This window comes from Zeus faber (assembly GCF_960531495.2).
Source record: "Zeus faber genome assembly, chromosome: 22".
Lineage (NCBI taxonomy): Eukaryota > Metazoa > Chordata > Actinopteri > Zeiformes > Zeidae > Zeus > Zeus faber.
In genome coordinates, this window is record NC_137209.1 from 7,519,330 (window position 1) to 7,540,551 (window position 21,222).

The following is a 21,222-nucleotide window of genomic DNA, read 5'->3' on the forward strand; positions in this document are numbered from 1 at the left end:
ACGGGGGTGAATCAGGTTCGATTTAGGGGGATGCACTATGGGTGGGGGTTTGGGGACCCCCGAGTTCCCCCCCCCCCCCCCCGAGATCTTTTACCCCTCAGCCGGTTTTGTTGATTCCCCTCGCCGTGGCAACATCCGGTTTCAATTTCATTTGAATCATCATCGTCGTCAGATAATTCTCCTCTTTCCAACCCCTGGACTCCACGGGTGCGGGTGAGAGACGGCGTCTTGGGAAAGGAACCAAGGGAAAGACGGAGGAGAGGGGGGCCGGGGGGAGATTTCGGGGGATCGGCTTTGAAAGAGGTTTTTTTGGCATCACGGACGGGCTGAGCCCCGATCCTGCAACCTCATCCCTCTCCCTCGTCTCGCCCTCCGTCTCATCCCTTCATCCCCGCACCTCGGCTCCCGGGAGTCGATCCCCCCCCCCCCCTGGGGTGACGAAATGGGGCGGAAAGGTGGCGGGGGACGGGGGGGGGGGGGGGGGGGGGAGGGAAGGTGGGGCTCGGTGGGAGCGGCGCTCTGGCTACGCTCCCACGCTGTTGGCATCTCCTTACACCCCTGACTTGTTTCAGTTTCACATACATTTATTTACACTTTTTAATACATATCATATGTTTTTGTGTTTATATTTATGTTTATATATTTTTGGGTTATTATTATTTTATATCATAGCCATCGCGATATTGTTATTGTTCCGTTTTCCAGATTATTTTTAGGTCTATTTGTGTTGTTTGTTTCATTTTGGGGTTTATTGCATGTTGCCAATTTTTCAGGTTCTTTGCATATCCGTCTATCTATCTTTGTACAATACTATTTTGGGGGAGCATTTTTCGGAACTCCATTAGACATTTGTCATGGAGCACATTGTAGGATCTGACTAAAAAATGTGCAGGTATCTCTCAGGTCATCGTGATTCACAAATAAACAATGTGGAACAACATGTTCCTTTGTAATTGTGGAGGGAGGTATTCAACTCTGGGTGCTGTGTGAAAGCCACTTCCATCAATGCAAATTAAAAAAAAAAAAAGTAAATTAAATAAAAATGACAAGTTATCCACGCAAACACGTCGGCGGCCCCAATTAATAGTTTAATGAATATATTGTAATGTATTCAAAATCACATTCTTAAGAATCCATTTGGAATCATTATCATGAATTTAAAAAATCAAATATTCACATTACAATGAATGGAGGACGACAGACCAAGGCACGCGATGACCCCCTAGTGGTACTCTAGGGAACTGCAGGGGTATGTCGCAAAATGATTATGTTATTAATATATTCGATTATTTATTTGTTTATTTTATCCGTGATTCAATATGTTTTTCATAAAATGCATTCACTCAACTCCACTAATGATGGTGAGGCTGTGTTGTGAGATATGACACTGTTTGGCAATTTAGGCTAAATGGTTATGTATACTTTATATACTATTATATTGTATATTACTTTTTTTTTTCTCATCTAGAATGTTGTATTTTAAGGAGGGGCCCTGCGCTAAAAAAAAAAAAAATAGTTTATAAACTGCTGGGATACAACCCTCTGTTGTGATGTAGGGATATTTGTAGATGCATAGATACAGTATATACTGTATCTATATACAGACTGGGACCAGTGCCAGAGAGAGACCTCCGAGGCTCCTCTCTGCATATCGATCTTGTGGAACAGATGCTCCCCCCGCAGTTTATTCTACAAACACGTAACGAATCCACCCGTGCGCGCCCGATAGGTGACGGCATCCCTGTTGTCACTTTCCCCATTAATACAGTGCTCACGCATGTGAACCGGACCCTATGGGCTTCATTTTTTTTTTAATGACCGCCAATCCATAAGTGCGGCCGAGCTCTCCAGACACTGCACGCCACTTTAATTATAGCACGCTGAGTTGTAGAGCATTGTAGTAGTCAAGCAAAGTTAAAAACAAGCGAAATGCCTCCATCAATAATAATAATAATAATAATAATAGGTCAATAGAACACTCGTTTCAGATTTGGGTCATATATTTAGACTTTGAAGGACTAAAATCATCCATGTATTTCCAACCTATACCTTTCTAAGATATATAAAATGTTCCTCGAGCACTACTGCCACCCTCACTATTAACTGGTGACATTAATATTCATATTAATAATCAAAAGGATGATAGCACCTAATAAGTCGCTGCCATTTTGGACTTTTAGGACTCTCTCAGCATGTGAAACCTCAATATTTCAAATGTTGCCTCCATCCTTCATGGGTTCTATGCGTCCATCGCCGCTGACATCTAAATGCAGCCGTAGAGTTTTTATTTCGGAGGCTGGGGTGGGGCTCGTTTATTCTCCCAAACAGGCAGCCCACGCGCACGCGGCTCTGTATAGAACACATTTGGGTGTCTGCGCACGTGGACGCGTTCCACACATGTGCAGTAGAATATAAAATGGGTAAAAAATAAACAAACAAAAAAAAAAAGCACAATTTTACCGCTGGCTTCCATGTTTTGCCGAACAGTGCCAATGGAATACGTTTAGCTCGGCAGTTGGGAATGGCTGCCTTTGCTGCCGTTTGCTTTCCGACCTGCGCGGTTAGTCCGATACGATATTGAAAATAACAATTTGGCCGGCAGCCCGCGCCAATGCCGATGGCTTCCGAGTTCCACTGAACGCAGCGCCACTCCCTGCTTGGAGCGCCGCAGGGAACCGCGTCCGCGTTCATCGGAAACCGGATGGCGTCGCCCTCTCGGAAACAGTGGATGAACCTCGACCGCGGCTATCGGTGAACATCATCCTATATGCGCATCGGGGCGAATATCGGCCGATACCGATGTACATCCCAAATAATGATAATAATAATAATAATAATGAAATTAATAATAACCTAAAAAACCCGCCTGCGTGAGGGAGGGAGAGCAGCTCATCTTTCAGCCACGGACAAGAATTGAGACCCAAGGACTTCCTGTTCCTGTTCAGTTTTTGGATACTCTTTTTGGGCACCGCAGGGGGTGAGGGTGACGACGACCAAGGACGGGATGAAGCTCCCCGGGTCTCAGAGGGTGAGAGGACGCCACGCCGGACAAATGACTTCAGAGAACGACGAACGACAAAAAAAAAAAAAGGATCTTCCACACACACACACACACACACACACACACACACACACACACACACACACACACACACACACACACACACACACACACACACACACACACCTTCCATGAGAATGGGATAAAAAGGTTGTCCATATAATCGCCAGCTCGCGTGATTTGAAGTTAATTGCAATTAGTCGCGATTAATTGCGACAAATTGAAGGGGGCTTCAAGGACGCGATCAATCAAAGAGACGACTCAATTATTAATCGCGACTAATCGCACGAGGATCCATCTCAGATTCCAATTCCGTGATGTGACGGCCCTCGTCTGTGGCGTTCAATACTGGTGAACACAAGCGGAGGAGGTGATTTCTCTCTCTCTCTCTCTCTCTCTCTCTCTCCGCCGCCCCGCACACACACCCCCGTCAAGAGGGGGACGCTGAGAGTGAGAGAGAAGTGCTTGACGGCGGCAGGAAAAAAAAAAAAAAAAGAGAGCACTCCCGCTACCACTTCGCCACCCACCCCCACGTCGATCTCTCCATCACCTCACGAGGCTGTGGACGCGGTGTCCGGCCTCGGCGTCCTCCGAAAGGCAAGCGCATCCGACGCGGAGTGACTGCCGAGGTGTTGAGAATCACACAGTAATAAAACTATTTCAGTGAAATAAAGTGAAGGAACAAGTGTGTGTGTGCATTATTCATGCTGATAATATTATTGTCATTGCGAAGTACACTGGTGCAAAACAAACAAATCTCTCTCTCTCTCTCTCTCTCTCTCTCTCTCTCTCTCTCTCTAATTAGTTAGTGATTACCGAGCGGGCACCAGACAGGTCCCACATCATCGATCGCGATGTTGGGCAACGGCGTCGAGGGGAGGGCACGCCGAGGTCACGCGCGCGGTGCTTGTTTCATTCCATAAGGAAACGGAGAAAAATTGCCGCCTGGGTCGGCACCAAGAGAGCGCGGCGCGCCGGGCGCAACCTTGACACCCCATCCGGGATGGCGCCCTGTAGGAAGCGCCGGAGAGCGCGCGCACACGCACACACACACACACACACACACACACACACACACACACACACACACACACACACACACACACACACACCCATGCCCCCTTTGGTTTCTTTCCCGAGTTGCGTCTGAGGCGTAATTGCGTTCGTACCAAGTGACGAAGCGAGCGTCAGCGGCCACGTGTGATCAGATAAACAGGAGCCTGAAGATGTTTTGAAGCTTTGATGACTCACTCTATTAAAAAGTAATAACTCAAAATAACAACTCAAAAGTGCACAACACACACACACACACACACACACACATTTGTACTGGTATTCAGGTGAATACACCTGGTAACTGAGGACCCATGTTTCCAGTGTACTTCAAAACCAAAAAAACAAACCAAGCTAAAGATTGTCAATTCGGAGGCCGGTCTTCATAAGTATAGTCACACGCACACGCACACGCATACACACACACACATACACACACACACACACACACACACACACACACCTTCCATAAGAACGGGATAAAAAGGTTGTCCATATAATCGCCAGCTAGCGAGTACTGAAGTTAATCGCGATTAGTCACGACTAATTGCAACAAATTGAAGGGGGCTTCAAGGACCCAATCAATCAAAGAGACGACTCAATTATTAATCGCGACTAATCGCACGAGGATCCATCTCAGATTCCAATTCCGTGATGTGACGGCCCTCGTCTGTGGCGTTCAATACTGGTGAACACAAGCGGAGGTTTCTCTCTCTCTCTCTCTCTCTCTCTCTCTCTCTCTCTCTGTAACCCCACCTTCCTCTCTCTCTCTCCACCCCCCGCACACACACCCCCGTCAAGAGGGGGACGCTGAGAGTGAGAGAGAAGTGCTGACGGAGGCAGGAAAGAAAGAGAGCACTCTCGCTACCTCTTCGCCCCCCCGCCCCCACGTCTACCTATCCATCATCTCTCTCTCTCTCTCTCTCTCTCTCTCTCTCTCTCTCTCTCTCTCTCTCTCTCTCTCTCTCTCTCTCTCTCTCTCTCTCTCTCTCTCTCTCTCTCTCTCTCTCTCTCTCTCTCTCTCTCTCTCTCTCTCTCTCTCTCTCTCTCTCTCTCTCTCTCTCTCTCTCTCTCTAGGGAACTTTCTCTCTCTCCCTCTCTCCCTCCCTCTAGCCACCCCTCTCTCCCCTCCTCCTCCTCCTCCTCCTCCTCCCTCTCTGCCAATACCGGTGATGCGTGGCGGTAATGTCGCTCCGTCCTTGCCTCCATTCCTTACCCTGCCGCCGGCGATGATGAAGACAATGAAGAGGAGGAGGAGAACAAGTGTGCGGGGGCGACGGGGGCGACTCCTTTTCCATAATGGAGGAGTCGTAATTGGCCCGGCGAGTGTGTGTGTGTGTGTGTGTGTGTGTGTGTGTGTGTGTGTGTGTGTGTGTGTGTGTGTGTGTGTGTGTGTGTGTGTGTGTGTGTGTGTGTGTGTGTGTGTGTCTGTGTGTGTGTGTGTGGGAGGGCAGAGAAGGGAGGAGATTGTAGGGAGGGAGGGAGGTGCGGGAGGTGGGCAGGCACGGAACTAGAGAGGCATGAGGTTTGAGGGGGTGGTGGAGGTCACGATGGCAGATGGTGGCTGTACGTGCAACGTGTGTGTGTGTGTGTGTGTGTGTGTGTGTGTGTGTGTGTGTGTGTGTGTCTTACCTTGTCGTTGTTGTGGTAGGCGAGGCTCTCCCCGTCGAAGCGCACCCACCTCCTCTGGAAGACGCAGTTCCTGGAAAATAAAATAATTCAAAAAACGATATATCATAAAGTGACGAATATCAACCATGACCCTAATAGTGAATGATTTAAAAAAATTCTTTGACTGTTTTAAAATCCGAATATAAAATGTGTCAAATCTTCCGTACCCCAATATAGTCTTCTTGGAGAAACTTCACAGAATACGATTTGATATTTATGCAGCGTTTGAGAGCTGGGGTTCTCAATGCGGGGTCCACAGACCCGCTAGGGGTCCTTCAAGAGCTTCAAGGGGGGTCCCCAAGACAATGATTCATACTTTTAATACGAGAGAATTTAGCATTTAAAGTTTTCATCGTTGTCTTGGGGAGCCCCAAAGCTCTTGAAAGACCCCTGGCGGGCCCCTGTACCCAACCTTCAGATTTTAGTTTTTTGTTGATAGTTTAACTTTTTAGACTAAATCATATTTAAAAAATAGTCTCAGTTCAATTGGGGGTCCCAGAGACTAGATCTGACCAAAGAGGGTTCATGCGCTAATGCATCTCTCGTCGAGGGTCATCAAAATAAAATATCTTATAAGGTTGACAATCTCCGTTTTAGAAGATAGTTTAGATTTGTTATGATATTAATTATATCAATTTTGAATATTGAAATAATACTTAGTTGGGTTTTCGATGGAAATGTGTCAGAATTATATCAATATACACACACATATCCATATACATATACAAATATATATATATATATATATATATATACACACACATACACACACACACACACACACACACACACACACACACACACACACACACACACAGGCCACTTCATTAGGCACACCTTGCTAGTACCGGATTGGACCCCCTTTTGCCTTCAGAACTGCCTTAATTCTTCGTGGCATAGATTCAACAAGGTGTTGGAAACATTCCTCATATTTTGGTCCATAGTGACATGATAGCATCACGCAGTTGCCCCAGATTTGTCGGCTGCACGTCCATGAAGCTAAACTCCAGTTCCACCACATCCCAAAGGTGCACTATTGGATGGAGATCTGGTGACTGCGGCGGCCATTGGAGTCCAGTGAACTCATTGTCATATAAAGAAACCAGTTAGAGATGATTTGAGCTTTGTGACATGGTGCATTATCCTGCTGGAAGTAGCCATCACAAGATGGTTGCACTGTGCTCATAAAGGGATGGACATGGTCAGCAACAATACTCAGGTAAGCTGTGGCCTTTAAACTATGCTCAATTGGTACTAAGGGGCCCAAAGTCTGCCAAGAAAATATCCCCCACATCATTACACCACCACCACCAGCCTGAACCCTTGATACAAGACAGGATGGATCCATGTTTTCATGTTTTTACTCCAGATTCTGACTCTACCATCTGAATGTCGCAGCTGAAATGGAGACTCATCAGACCAGGCAACGTTTTTCCAATCTTCTATTGTCCATTTTTAGGGAGCCTGTGCCAATTGTAGCTTCAGTTTCCTGTTCTGAGCTGACAGGAGTGGCACCTGGTGTGTTTTTCTGCTGCTGTAGCCCATCTGCGTCAAGGTTCGACGTGTTGTGCGTTCAGAGATGGTATTCCGCATACCTTGGTTGTAACCAGTGGTTATTTGAGTTACTGTTGCCTTTCTATCGTCTCAAACCAGTCTGCCCATTCTCCTCTGACAGCAACAAGGCATTTTCGTCCACACAACTGCCGATCACTGGATATATTCTCTTTTTTCGGACCATTCTCTGTAAACCCGAGAGATGGTTGTGAGTGAAAATCCCAGTAGGTCAGCAGTTTCTGACATACTCAGACCAGCCCGTCTGGCACCAACAACCATGCCACGTTCAAAGTCATTTCAATCCCCTTTCTTCCCCATTCTGATGCTCGGGTTGAACTTCAGCAAGTCATCCTCACCGTGTCTACATGCCTATATGCAATGAGTTGCTGCCATGTGATTGGCTGATTAGCTACTTGTGTTAACAAGCAATTGAACAAGTGAAGCTAATAAAGTGGCCGGTGAGTGTATATAAATATTTATATATTGGCCTTTTTTTTTCTGGTAGGGCTGGGAAATATTGACAATAGCAAGTACTTCTTGACTGATACCTCAGTTTTGATCATTTGAGGATATTTTAGGGATGACCACTGCCCCTTTCATGATATTCACACACAAGACGTATTTGAGAAACATTCAAGTGTAATACGGGTGTTATGACAAAGCGGTAGAGGTGTTGATGAGAACAACTAGAACGCTCTATAAAGTAAGAAAAAAAGCTGCAGTTCTTTTGTGGAACACAGGCGTCAAGACAACGCAATAACACGATCAATATCCAAATCCGAGACAATACCGAGTCTCAAATCAGGATTTATCAATATGATATAAATGGATCACCCTGGCCTACTGTTGTTGCTGACAGTTGGTTAGATGACGGCAGAGGAAGCGTGATGTGTGGCACTAGAAGCCTCCAGTTTAAAGGTCCCCAGAACAGATAGTCCTACTTCATCGACAGTGCCACTGATTAATACGTGTCATGAGCCGTTGCAACAGCTGTCAATTAGCATAATGCAAACTAATGACCGCTCGCCTGTCTGAATATTCAGCAGCGGGAAGAGGGAAGGAAGGGCAGTTTGCCAACTCGACATCAATCGACCGGTCAGGGAGAATATGAGGAGAAACCGAAAAATGATTGATGGCTCCTGCTCGTCGAAACTGCGCCGCAAGGAGAATGGAGGGTTGGAACGCGCGACCAAACAACTGCAGCCGGGCAAGGACTGTGAAGGCCTCCTTCTCCTGGAACTTTTTGTCAGGTGCAATCGAAGGTTCCACCTCGCATTAATATTGGGGTACGGAAGACACCTACATTTTGTCGTACATCAATCATCAAAGGCAAGGAGAGAAACCCAAGATCCAACGACATGGAGTCAGGGAAGTGAAGACTAGCCGATTAATTATTGTGGATTCAATGAATGAGAAACTTTAGAACAGGGGTGTCAAACTAATTTTCACCGAGGGCCACATCAGCATAATGGTTGCCCTCAAAGGGCCGGATGTAACTTTGAGGCAGTATAAATGTAGCTAAATGTAATGTAAAATAAATGCAACTACTCCTTAATGTTAAATAACTCTGGATTTTTATTATTCAACTTACAAATATTACATATATATTTGCATAAATGTATAAATAAATGTTTGCTTGTTGCTCTGTTATAACATAAATCCTTTTAATTCGTCAGCTTATGAAACCCACATTACTCCATCAATCAACGATCAAACTATCCAAGTGAATAAGGATAAAACACAAGTTATGACATCAACCTTTTTCACAACTTTTTTGTCATAGTTGAGAGGGGCAGAATAACGGTCCAACCAACAATTGTAAGCTGCTAAGAACATGTGTGACAGGTGTAGCATTTTACATAAACAAATGGCCGCACACAGCCTTGCAAGGGGATACATCCAACTAATGAGAGATGGTTTGATTACAGTGAAAATTTGTCTGCATAAACACATAAACCTTTCTGTGTGGAGTTTGCATGTTCTCCCCGTGCTCACATGGGGTTTCCTCCACCTCACGTCAGTAAGGACCCCATGCACCCATCATTGTCTGACCAGCAATGGACATTTATCACCTGGTCCCCGGGCGCGTCCACGTATGCTGCCCACTGCTTCTGGCTGTGCCCCCCGGAGGAAGGACAAGCCAGGATGGGTCAAAAGCAGAGAATCCATTTCACCGGCCACCATCCAAAGCATGTGCATGTGTGTGTGTGTGCAAGCATGTGTTATAGTGTGGTGTGTTGCGTGATGAATAAAGACTGTTTCTTCTTCTTCTTCTTCTTTCTGACCAGATGTCTGACACCTTTTTTCCATGGCCAGTGTGTCAATGTCTGGTTTTAGGTCTTGTGCTGAGGCAATCCGTAGAACGGCATGGAGGTTGTCATCAGTGATGCGTGATCTGTGCTTGGTCTTGTTTAGATTCAGGATTGAAAACATCTGCTCGCACAGATAGGTGCTCCCAAACATAGACAGAACATGGGCAGCATGAAGTCCAAGCTGTGGCATCAAACCAGGGGGCAGTTGACTTAGAAGTCCTGGAATGCAGCATCCTGGAACTTTGCTCTCAGGCCACTATCGCTTTGAAGCTCTATTAACTCCACCTGAAGATGTTGGGGTGCAGTGCAGACGTCGGTGGTGAAAGGACTGGCAAAGATGGCAAAGCCTGAGTGCTGTGCTCTAAAGTCAGAGAAGCGTCGATCAAACTCATTCATTAACCGGCTCAGTTTGGTAGCTAGCTGAGTACATGAAAAAGTACCAGGAAATGCGGCTGAGATGCTGTGACAAACAGGAAAGTGGGCAAGATTGTCCTGTTTCACTTAGTACATCCATAGATCAAGTTTAGGCTGGAAAGCCATGATCATGTCGGACATCTGCGTGATGACTTGTTTGTGTCCCTGCAGCTTCTGATTCAGTTGGGTGAGATGCTCAGTTATGTCACACAACATAGCAAAGTCACTCAGCCAGTTTGGATCTGACAGTTCAGACAAGGGTTTTCCTTTACTCTGCATGAAAATAGCAATATCTTCCCTAAGCTCAAAAAATCATTTGTGGACTTTGCTCCTACTCAGCCACCGTACTTGTGAATGGTACGGCACGTCGCCGTGCTCCGAGCCCATCTCCTGCAAGAACAGCTGGAACTGACGATGACTTAGGCCACGCGCCCGAATGAAGTTCACTGTTTTCATGACTGTGGTCACTATATCATTCATCCCCAGCACCTTCCCACACAAAGCTTCTTGATGGATAATGCAATGATACGTTATCAGAGGCGTGTGACAGTTACATTTTTGCATTTTCTCCTTCATTCGTTCAACAAAGCCCGCATTTCCTCCACACATTGCAGGTGCACCGTCCGTAGTTAATCCCACCAACTTCTCCCAGGGCAATGCATTTTTACTTACGGACTTCTACACCTCATCAAAAATGTCCCGTCCTGTTGTGGTCCAATGCATGGCAGCTTCATCCAACAGCTCCTCAGTGACAGAAAGGTCCGACTTAACGCCTCTAATAAAAGTGGATAGCTGCGCTGTATCCATGTTGTCTGTGCTTTCATCAAGAGCTAATGAAAAAGCTATGTAGCTGCATGTCTCTTCGGCAACCTGTGTTGCCAGGTTTCCTGCTAGTTCCTTAACTCGGTCCATGATGGTGTTTCTTGATAAACTGACATCTTTAAAAGTCTGTGTCTGGTCGGGACACACCTGCTCACAGACCTTCAGCGCGCACTGCTTCAAAAATGCACCCTCTGAAAAAGACTTTGCAGCGCGGGCAATTTCTTCAGCCACAATAGAGCTAGCTTTCACTGCCGCATTGTTTTTGGTTGTGGCTCTCTTGAACACATCCTGCTGCGATCGCAATTTGCTCTTGCACCATTTGTTGTTTTTTTTTGAAGGCTCACTTTGGCAGACTTAGCTCCGTGTTTGGTGTCAAAATGCCGACGTAGATTGTACTCTTTGACAACCGCCACTGCCTCATAACACAAAAGACATACCGTTTTTTCTCCTTGAAGCACAAACATATATTCGCCTTCCCATCTTTCTTTAAACAGCCTTCCATCTGCATCAATTTTTCTCTTCCTGGACATTTTGGGATCATTGTTTGTATTTCTTAATTCGGAAAATGGCACTGATGTGGAAACACTGCAATCTAGTGGTGGGATGCCTTCACTTCACGGGTAACATGATCGGCATGATCGGCATTATAAGATAATCAGACCTTCTAAGCTCTCGCGGGCCACATAAAATGACGTGGCGGGCCACATTTGGCCCGCGGGCCTTGAGTTTGACACATATGCTTTAGCATGAGAAGAATTCTGGACAACAACCGAGACAACACACATGGATCAAGGTTCACGGCCATAAACGCTTATCTATCCATAGGATCCACTCATTAGGTAGAAGGACATGTTGGTTAACAGCCTGGCACCGTCAGATCAATGCGCAAATGCGTATTAGTCTGGAATCTCTCAGGTCATTTTCAATTTCAATTAGACCTACAACCAATCAGAGCGTCAGATAGACCTACAACCAATCAGAGCATTGGATAGACCTACAACCAATCAGAGCATAGGATAGACCTACAACCAATCAGAGCGTAGGATAGACCTACAACCAATCAGAGCGTCAGATAGACCTACAACCAATCAGAGCGTTGGATAGACCTACAACCAATCAGAGCGTTGGATAGACCTACAACCAATCAGAGCATTAGATACACCTACAACCAATCAGAGCGTTGGATAGACCTACAACCAATCAGAGCGTTGGATAGACCTGCAACCAACTAGAGCATTGGATAGACCTGCAACCAATCAGAACATTGGACAGACCTACAACCCATCAGAGCGTTGGATAAACCTACAAATAATCAGAGCAACGGAACGTGTGACCGAGCGAAGTACGACGAACACATATTTTTTATCGATAAAAGCTTTTTAGAGAACATACACCGTCCATTTCCTTCAATTCTGTCGCCAAAGCAGATTCAATAGACCGTTCCACGTGAGCGGCAGCCATCTTGGCGAGGTGCCTCAGCGGATCTCCTCTGCATTGTCATCTTATCAAACCCGCCCCGTGTTAGATAAACGGTTGTGACTGGTCCGACCCTGGCAAGGTCGGGTGGCGACCCATTTGAATGGGAGGGTGGGGGCAGACGTATTCTGCAGAGCGAATTAAACATGAGCTGCTGATTCGCCTGGTTCGCCTCATCTGGTTCAGGTACTTCTCTAGAATACCTTGACTGTGAGGAGGAAAATGTTTCTGCACTCCAATGACTGTGTGCTGTAGTGGTTCCATTCCAATGGAAGACACACAGAGACAGTAACAGAAACTATAGAGTCTACTCAATTTCTCCACTACAGGAGCCAGAGGGTCAATGAGGCCTGAGCGCTGAGCGTTATAAAAAAAGAACAGGGAAGGGGAAGTGGCGGTTAGCTTGTGGTGTGTGTGAAGGTTCCTGCTTGCGTGGACCACAGGCAGGTGTTGAGGCTCTGAAAGTAGCAGAAAACGACCTCGTCTTCATGTTAATGGCAATGGACTACTTCAACCGACAACGTTTCCAGGCCCGAATAACCCAAAAAAACAAAAGATGTTTTCACTTTTCTCACACTGAGTTTCATCGATTGTTCAGCAACGCTTTCATTTCAGCAAAACATTGAAGTCAGCTCATTTAAATGGGGGTGTTAGAGGGTGTCAGGGAGCTAAATGTTCTACTTTTTCAAGACAAATTTAAGGCATTTGTACATTGTTGTACGAATCATCTTATTAGGTTCAGCGTTTAGGTTTTTTTTTACATCAGAATTGTCAACTCTGATGCGGAGGAACTTGACTCATTTTGACAAAAAGAAACACTTGGACAAATCGAACGACTTAAGGCCGACAACATAATATTTGTCCATCCGAATTCAAGACATTTCAAAAACCTTTCAAGGACCTGCAGAAACCCTCCTTATCCCTCCTATGTCTATGGAGTGCTATGGAGGTAATTCCACGGGACGTACCCTTGAGGAGACAGCTTGTCCAGCCAACCGGACTTGAGCACATGGTGTTTGGGTCCGTAGAAGCAGGCGTAGGGCGAGATGTCCGAGGCCAGCGGCAGGGTGCTCCTGACCAGACCCACGACAGCGTCCGCCGGGTCCGAATAGGCATCGCAGACGCCGGTCTTTAGGGACACGTCCTGCGAGGCGGCGGGGCCGAGGGCCCGAGAGGACTCCGGAGAAGGGGTCTCGGCGGCGGGTTCCGCCGAGCCCGGATCGGCCTGCGGCGAACGGGCGGAGCACTCCTCCACCACGGAGTATTCGTCTTCCTCGAGGTCGGAGACGGTCGGAGTTGGGTCGGCTGCCTTCGCCCCGGTGTTTCCTTTCGCCGACTCCTGCTCTTTCGACGTTTTATTTCTGAGGAGACAACCTCCAGTAATCAAAGGCGGTCAAATTGCAAAGCACGTTAACTTAGCTACTAAGTACTGTAGTCACCCAACAAGACCCCTGGATTTAAGGTAGTTGTTGCATCTTTGGGAAAAATATTTCGTATTTTATTGCGTTTTGTCCCTGCCTTTAGTAAGATAAGATAAGATAAAGATACTTTATTAATCCCCAAAGGGAAATTCCAGGTCCGGCGTGAGACGAGCCACGACTGGGGGGAAAACGGCCGAAAACACATTTCAAGGCCTGCATGTGTGCCTGCCTGTCGGCGGCACGTAGTGCGTGTGTTTGTGTGTGGTGCGTGTGACAAATGAAGACGCCCTAAAAGCTTTTCCAGTTTATTATTATTATTATAACTGACAATGAATTCATTCAGCGAGCCCTTCATCTACGATACGTGGGAATTCATTCACCTCGAAAACCTTCATTTCAGTCATCCACGGTTCACACTCACATTTCGACACTGGCTGTTGGTCTTGTGTTGGGGAGGTATGTTATGTCTATGTTACGGGAATACCTGCCCAAGCAAGGTTCAAGAGGTTTATTTGCCACATAAAACGGATAAAAAACTAAAATGTGCATAATCGACGCGGAGCGCCTGTGCTGGCAGCCACAACGGGCGGCCCCACGTCACAATAAACATATTAGCATATAGATGTATTATCGACAGTAATGCTAAGGGTAAAAATGAATTCTTTAACAGGTTTAAAGAGGAAAGCTGACTGGTAGAATAGACCTCATATTATATGCTGCAGCAGCCCAGTCAATCAACCAGACGTCAATGCGAGAGCTTCCTCTTTTTTCCGAAAACGTGAGACATTTCGAGAAGCAGTCCCGGAAGGCACAAAACAGAAGCAGCGGGGCGACACATCCTCACCTCGGTTTCTTCTGCTTTATCTTGTCCTTGGACTCCTTCTTCAACTGTTTTTTAGGGTCTCGGTGGTTCTGCGGCGATAAGATAAGGGCGTACGTTTTCAGATAAACAATAATAAACAAACAGAGAGAGGACAAAGGGAAGGCGTCCGTCGTTCACTCGGGCACTTTTATCACGCGGGTTTAGCTTAGCTTCGCGGCTAAGTGACATTTCCATTAACCTCGGGAAGCCAGAACGAAACAATCAAGAACCTCTTCTCTGTTCCCTAGTGTGAGGGCGACCGCTAAACCCGGCGGCTGATAAGCCTTGAAGAATTGGGACATTTCTATGGCGCTCGGGCGCGGTGTCTCACCAGTACACCCTCCGGGGCGTTGTACAGGCACGTCTCGGCGTAGGGGCCGATGGGCGTCACGGTTCTCTGAAGTTTGGCTGCGAAAGAATGACAGGGGGAAAAGAGGAGGGTTAGTGCAATTTAACTGGAACGCACGAAAGTCGCGTGAAGTCTAAACCGGAGGGTTGCCAACACCGCGGTCAGCGGGCCCCGCGGCGGTCCTCGAAGGAGCTGGATCGAAGGAGGCACGCAGGAAGGTTATTATTTCACATAAATATTTGGAATTTTATTGTTTGACATGATTAGATTTTCTGGTCATAAAATATTTAAATATATATATATATATATATATATAAAACAAATGTAAAACAACAAATATATAAAATATATTTATATATTTTATTATATTTTACATTGTTCTTCTGTAACACAATAAATATACATTTTATTTTATGATTTTAAAGTGTGTATATGCACACACACACACACACACACACAGTATATACACACACACACACACACACACCTATACTGTGTATATATATATATATATACACACACACACACACACACACACTGTAATTCCTTTTCATAAACTCTTCTGCTTGTACAGAACAGAGATAGAGACGATCAGGGACTGTGTGTGTGTGAAGGAGCTATAATCAGAGCCACTATTAGTCTGCGGAGCCCCCGGCCACCATGCTCAGACCACCGCTTGTCACTGTGAAAAATGACACCGCCGTCTGGCGAGGCTCGTGAGGGCCGCAACACACACACACACACACACACACACACACACACACACACACACACACACACACACACACACACACACACACACACACACACACACACACACACACACACACACACACACACACAGCGAGGGGTGGTTCATAGAGTCATGTAGAAAAACCTTTTAAAAAACAAACAAGATTAGTTGGCATGATGTATACTTACAGCATCAGTGATTTTTTTTTGGTATAATATAAAATACCTGTCTCGTTAATTGCTCAGAAACAGCATTAAAGCCTTTCGGATTCTGAGGACACTAAATGAGTCCTCACAATCTGCAAGTCCTTGTGTCTTTAATGCTGGTGTGTATTCATGGAAGTTTGTCCTTTTAAACCATATATGCACATACACACATGAGAAGATGCATATAAAATACATTTTTAATTATTTATGAATGCTTATGCAGCACATTAAAGGCCTTTTGGATTATGAGGACGCTAAATAATATTTGGCATATGGTAAGGTAAGGTAATAGGAGTTAAAAGGACATATTGTGTCCTTATTAGTCCTAATACCTTACCTTATGTTAGATATTTGATCCTTTTAAACCATAGATACGAGCTTACACACGCACGCACGCACACGCACACACACACACACACCAGGAGTGTGTATTGGGTCTGGTAGGCTTCATGAAGGGGTCCGTTTGCTGGCCGATGGAATCACTGCAGAGAACAACCATCATTTATCATTGTCGATCGGTCGACCTGCACCTCCCACCTCTAGGGGGAGCCACTGGGGGGTGCACTCTCACATGTCTCACAAGGTGTGTCTCGCCACGTCGTCATTTAACCCCACCCGCCCTTTGGGGCTCTAGATTTATCCATCTGTCCCCAATGTACCTACAGACTGGAAATGAACCCACCATCTCTATCGTTCTGCTATCATGTGTTTCCGAGGGACCATCCCGGTTCAATAAAATGACCTGCTTTCATTTTGGTCCGACAACTTCTCGAAGATGTGCTCATGATGTGCTCATCATTTGCCTGTGATGTTTCTCATCTCTTCATGTTTCTTCAGTGTTTTCTCCTTTTTAATGTAGAGGTTTGACATTGGGTTGAATTAAAAACTTTAAAACGAACTTTAAAATGAGGCACAACGCATATTTTTGCCTTTTTAAGGAGTTAAACACTCATTATCAACAGATCTGTGGCCGTTATTCAGAAATGACCGACAAAAAAAAAAAATTGCGATTTTTGAAAATATTGCCCCAGCCGTAATCGGGAGTCGGATTTTGTTTTTCAACAAATCACTTGAACTGTTCCACTCTCTCCAGCTCCGGCGCGGGTGGCGGAATCACAGCAAGTATTCTGCGTTGAGATGATACGGCAAACACCTCCAAGCTAGACCTCGCTGTGCGGGGAGAGGGAGCTCCCCGGGTCCCCGTTCTGGGACCTTCCCCCGGCCTATTTTGCATCAATCTCCTGTTCCTGTCTCCTTTCCGCCTCGCTCCCTTCCTTTGCTGCCTTGCCATTCTCCCCCTCCTTCCTCAAATCTCTCGGCTTTCTTTATAGGCAAAAAAAAAAAGGAAGAAAGAAAGTTGGAAAACATTGCCTTTCACCCGATACAGTGGAAAATGCGCTAAACTAGGTGAGGCGGCGGCCCGGATACAGAAGCACGAGACGGACGGAAACGAAAAGCCAAAAAAGAATGGTGCCGTGCGGGCGAATTCGATATGGAGATTGACATGTTTTGAAATTCTTTTCACATGCTGCTATATTCATCATCGGTCCCATGTAGAAGCGTCTATAAAACTACTGACAGCAGCGCAGAAACATGTCACAGGATCCGTGGAGAGCCTGAGAACGTCTTGCTGAGATGAGAAAGTAGCACACCGCTCCACAAATGACGTCGAAAAGTAAAGGGGTGAATAAAAAATGGACCGCAATTAACACAGCACTTTTCTAGTCTTGCGACCACTCAGAGCGCTTTACAATACATGCCTCACATTTACCAATTCACACACACACATACTTTGATGGCGTCGGCGACCGTGCAAGGCGCACACCTGCTCATCCGGAGCAGTTAGGGGTTCAGTGTCTTGCTCAATGACATTTTGACGTGCCGCCAAGGAGCCGGGTATCGAACCAGGAACCCTCTGATAACTGGACGACCTTAAGATGGACACAGGGTCGAAGGACAAATTGAATCGTTTCCAAATAGGTGGGGAACCCCTGTCTTTACCACTTGTTTTAACAAGGTCGAGAACCCCAGTCTTTACCTCTTCCTTACTAAACGGTCTAGAACCCGTCTTTACCTCTTCTTTACGAAAAGGTCGAGGACCCCTGTGTTTACCTCTTCCTTACTAAATGGTCTAGAACCCCTGTATTTACCTCTTCCTTCCAAAATGGTCTAGAACCCCTGTCTTTACCTCTTCTTCCCAGAAAGGTCTATAATACCTGTCTTTTACCTCTTCCTTCCAAAAAGGTCTGGAACCCCTGTCTTTACCTTTTCATCCCAAAAAGCTAAAGAACCCCTGGTCTAGACCGTTTTGGAAAGAAGAGGTAAAGACCTGTTCTTTACTAAAAGGTCTAGAACCCCTGTCTTTACCTCTTCCTTCCAAAAAGGTCTCGAACCCCTGTCTTTACTCCTTCTTTCCAAAAAGGTCCGAAACCCCTGTCTTAAACACTTCTTTCCCAAACGTACCATTCTTTAGAACTTCTTCCAAAAGGTTGAGAACCCGTGTCTGACGATATGCATGGCACCACGGCACCAGCTTTGAGAGCCTATTCCCCATGAACAGTTTTTTTGTTTTGTTTTCCCCCCGCCAACGCCGCGACAGAGCGACAGAGCCACCCACCCCACCCCACCCAATGCTCCATCCTCCCTAGAACCATCTCCCCACCCCTTCTTTTATCCAGGCAAACAACGGTGTCGGCTGTGCCGCCGCCGTCGCCGGATGAAATATTCATGGCGATGGAGATGAAGGGGAATGCAGCGGAAAAAGACTGTGTGTACCTTTCTGTACGCCGGTTGCACCGCTGGGACCCTGGGAGCCGGCTAGGTGTTCGGGGCCGCTGCTGGATGTTTGCGCTAGCTGTGCACTCCTGAGAAAAGAGGAAGAGGAGGAATCAGAGGATTTACGCCAAACCAAACCGACGCAGCGGCAGGCACGTGGGGGGAAGAACAGGCATGCGCCGAGGTAACAGGGAAAGCACTTTGGAATAGAGATGTGAAAGTAAGGGAAGGTACGGTTCAAAGGGGGGGAATTATGCGGGATGCCGGATTCGAAGCGAGTCAAAGAGGGCTTCTTGTCCTTGGGCGGTGCGGCTCCCAGAGACGAGGCAGCAAATATCAGGGGGCATTCATATTATTTTGCAACTCTGTGGTGTGCAAATCAATATTTCAAGGAGCTTTTCACTCTTTGAAAATGAGATGAAAAGGCAAATCTAATGAATTAACATTTACTCCAACTATATTCAAGGTCGGTGTGTAAATTAAATATATATACATCAGAATGAACCCCTACCGATCCAGAGGCGGCGGGACGGTCCAGTCTGGGATTTCAGGGACGGGCCGATGCCGCAGCCGGTAAGAGCGAGTGGGCCGCGGGCCCCTGGGACACCCCTCGTAGATGGCGTTTTCAACCATATCCTTCGGTAAACCCTCCAGATTATGGATGAGCGTCCGTGGGAATACTTTGGGCGGGCGGGGCGCGAGGTCGGCACTGGAAACCGAGGGGTCTTCGGACGATGCCTCCCAGTCCGAGGGCACTTCGGAGCGGGATGAGGTGGAGAGCCGACCACCGCTGCTGCTGCTGCTGCTGCTGCTGCTGCTGCTGCTGCTACTACTACTACTACTACCTGTGCTCGACGTGGAGGACGAAGACCGGGCAAAGATATTCCGGGGGTCCCTTGGCGCCGGCACGGGCGCTTTGCAGAACCCGCTCCTGGACGTGTCGCCATTTGCCGCCCCAACTCCCAGACCAGGAGGCAACGTCTGACTCCCCTTCAAGTTGTACGTCCTCCCGTCGTCCAGGCCGTCGTCCCTTTCGAGGGCCAGGACTTCCAGACTGCGGACGATGCGGCGGCGGTGGCCCGTGGGGAAGACCCGGAGCTCCAGGAGTCGATCCTCGGTGAGGTCCGTGCAGTCCCCCAGCGTGTGGTACCCCCCCTGCTGGAGGCAGCAGGCGTACTGGGGCAGGCGCAGGCGGGTCAGCCAGTCCACCACATCGTCGCTGGGCTCGGGAGAGTCAGACATGACGCTCTATGTCTCTGTGACCGGGGCTTCAACACGGGGAACCTCGGCATTAGCGGACACTATACTGCGTCCGAGCCTTAAACTGTGGATAAAGATGAGAAATGAAAGGTTAAAAACGGGCAATTATTAAAATTTGTCAATAAAAGTGGAGATTTAATGGTGTGTGGTGTGGTGTGTTGGGATTTATGCCATTTTTTTTATATTCTTAAGAGTAGTCATTACAGGACAGCAAACTCAGCAAAAGAGATGGAGTGCCTTAAACCAGCTGCCGCAATAACGTAACTTCCCAAGGAGCCCTATTCTTCTATAAATTACATGTATTTTTAATTCAGATAAAGAAAGTTCCCAGTACTCTCCATTGCACTATCGTTGCACAACACTCCTTAATTGTGCGAATTATATTGAATATAGTTATATCAACACAAACAAGAAACAGTCTTTTAATAAACTTTACCCAACTCAGACACACGATATGCCCTCCACCTGGGGCTGGGCGATATTGACAAGATAAACACCGTAAATCCCAACGCCTTGATGGTGATAATTTGACGATATTTTGGGGATGACTATTGGTGTCACCATCTTAATCTCTTGGGGAAACATTCAAAAGTAAATCCATATCACACAAATGCATACCTGTCAACTCTCGCATTTTACCCTTCTCTGGCGCTCTCCTCCTGTTTTTTGGGTTTTTTTTTTACTGTTATTTCTTCTTATATTTTTTAATATCCCGTATTTTTTAACATTTGAAAAATAAATAAATAAATAAATAAATGAATAGAAAGGGCTGGCGGTGACGTTGATGGTAGGCTGCGCCGCCGATCTCCTGATCGCCGCTCCTCGTTTCTCCGAACAAAACCCCAAAATAACCAGCGTGTTTCCATAGCAGATGTATTTATTGTAATTGAATGAAACAAAAAAAAAAAAAAGCCCCGTGCGTAACCGGGTGTAGCCGTGCGTGACGACCTTCATTTGGTAGGGCTGGTGAGAGGGGAAATACCCCTTATTTTCAAAACCCAATCCTGACACGTACGCAAATGCCGTCCTGTTATGTACTGTATAACTCACCACCTACCAGCTGGCTTCGTCATCGTTTAGTTCCTCATTCGGGCGACGCAGCGGCGCTCTCAAAAAACGAAAACAGCCCAGACACCCCGTGAATGAACAACCGTCCGCCCGGGTCAAACCTCCCGTTTCCTTGAGGTCGAGTCATTGCAAGGGCTGCTTTTCAACGGCGGAACAATTTCTCGGCACGACGCGGCCGCTTCGAT

The 21,222-nt window shown here is 46.7% G+C and overlaps 1 protein-coding gene across 1 annotated transcript in view; it reads right to left on the reverse strand.

Moving 5' to 3' along the window:
• The window catches only part of arap2 (ArfGAP with RhoGAP domain, ankyrin repeat and PH domain 2), a gene marked incomplete at both ends in the record, with an annotated part of 123,897 nt that extends 103,946 nt beyond the window's left edge, over nt 1-19,951 (reverse strand). Inside the window, 6 exons of the mRNA XM_080023155.1 lie at nt 5,747-5,816; nt 13,332-13,724; nt 14,629-14,696; nt 14,978-15,054; nt 18,710-18,798; nt 19,221-19,951. Coding sequence (XP_079879281.1) covers nt 5,747-5,816; nt 13,332-13,724; nt 14,629-14,696; nt 14,978-15,054; nt 18,710-18,798; nt 19,221-19,951 — 1,428 coding nt within the window. The remainder of the gene's footprint in view (nt 1-5,746; nt 5,817-13,331; nt 13,725-14,628; nt 14,697-14,977; nt 15,055-18,709; nt 18,799-19,220) is intronic.
• Between the last annotated feature and the right edge of the window lie 1,271 nt (nt 19,952-21,222).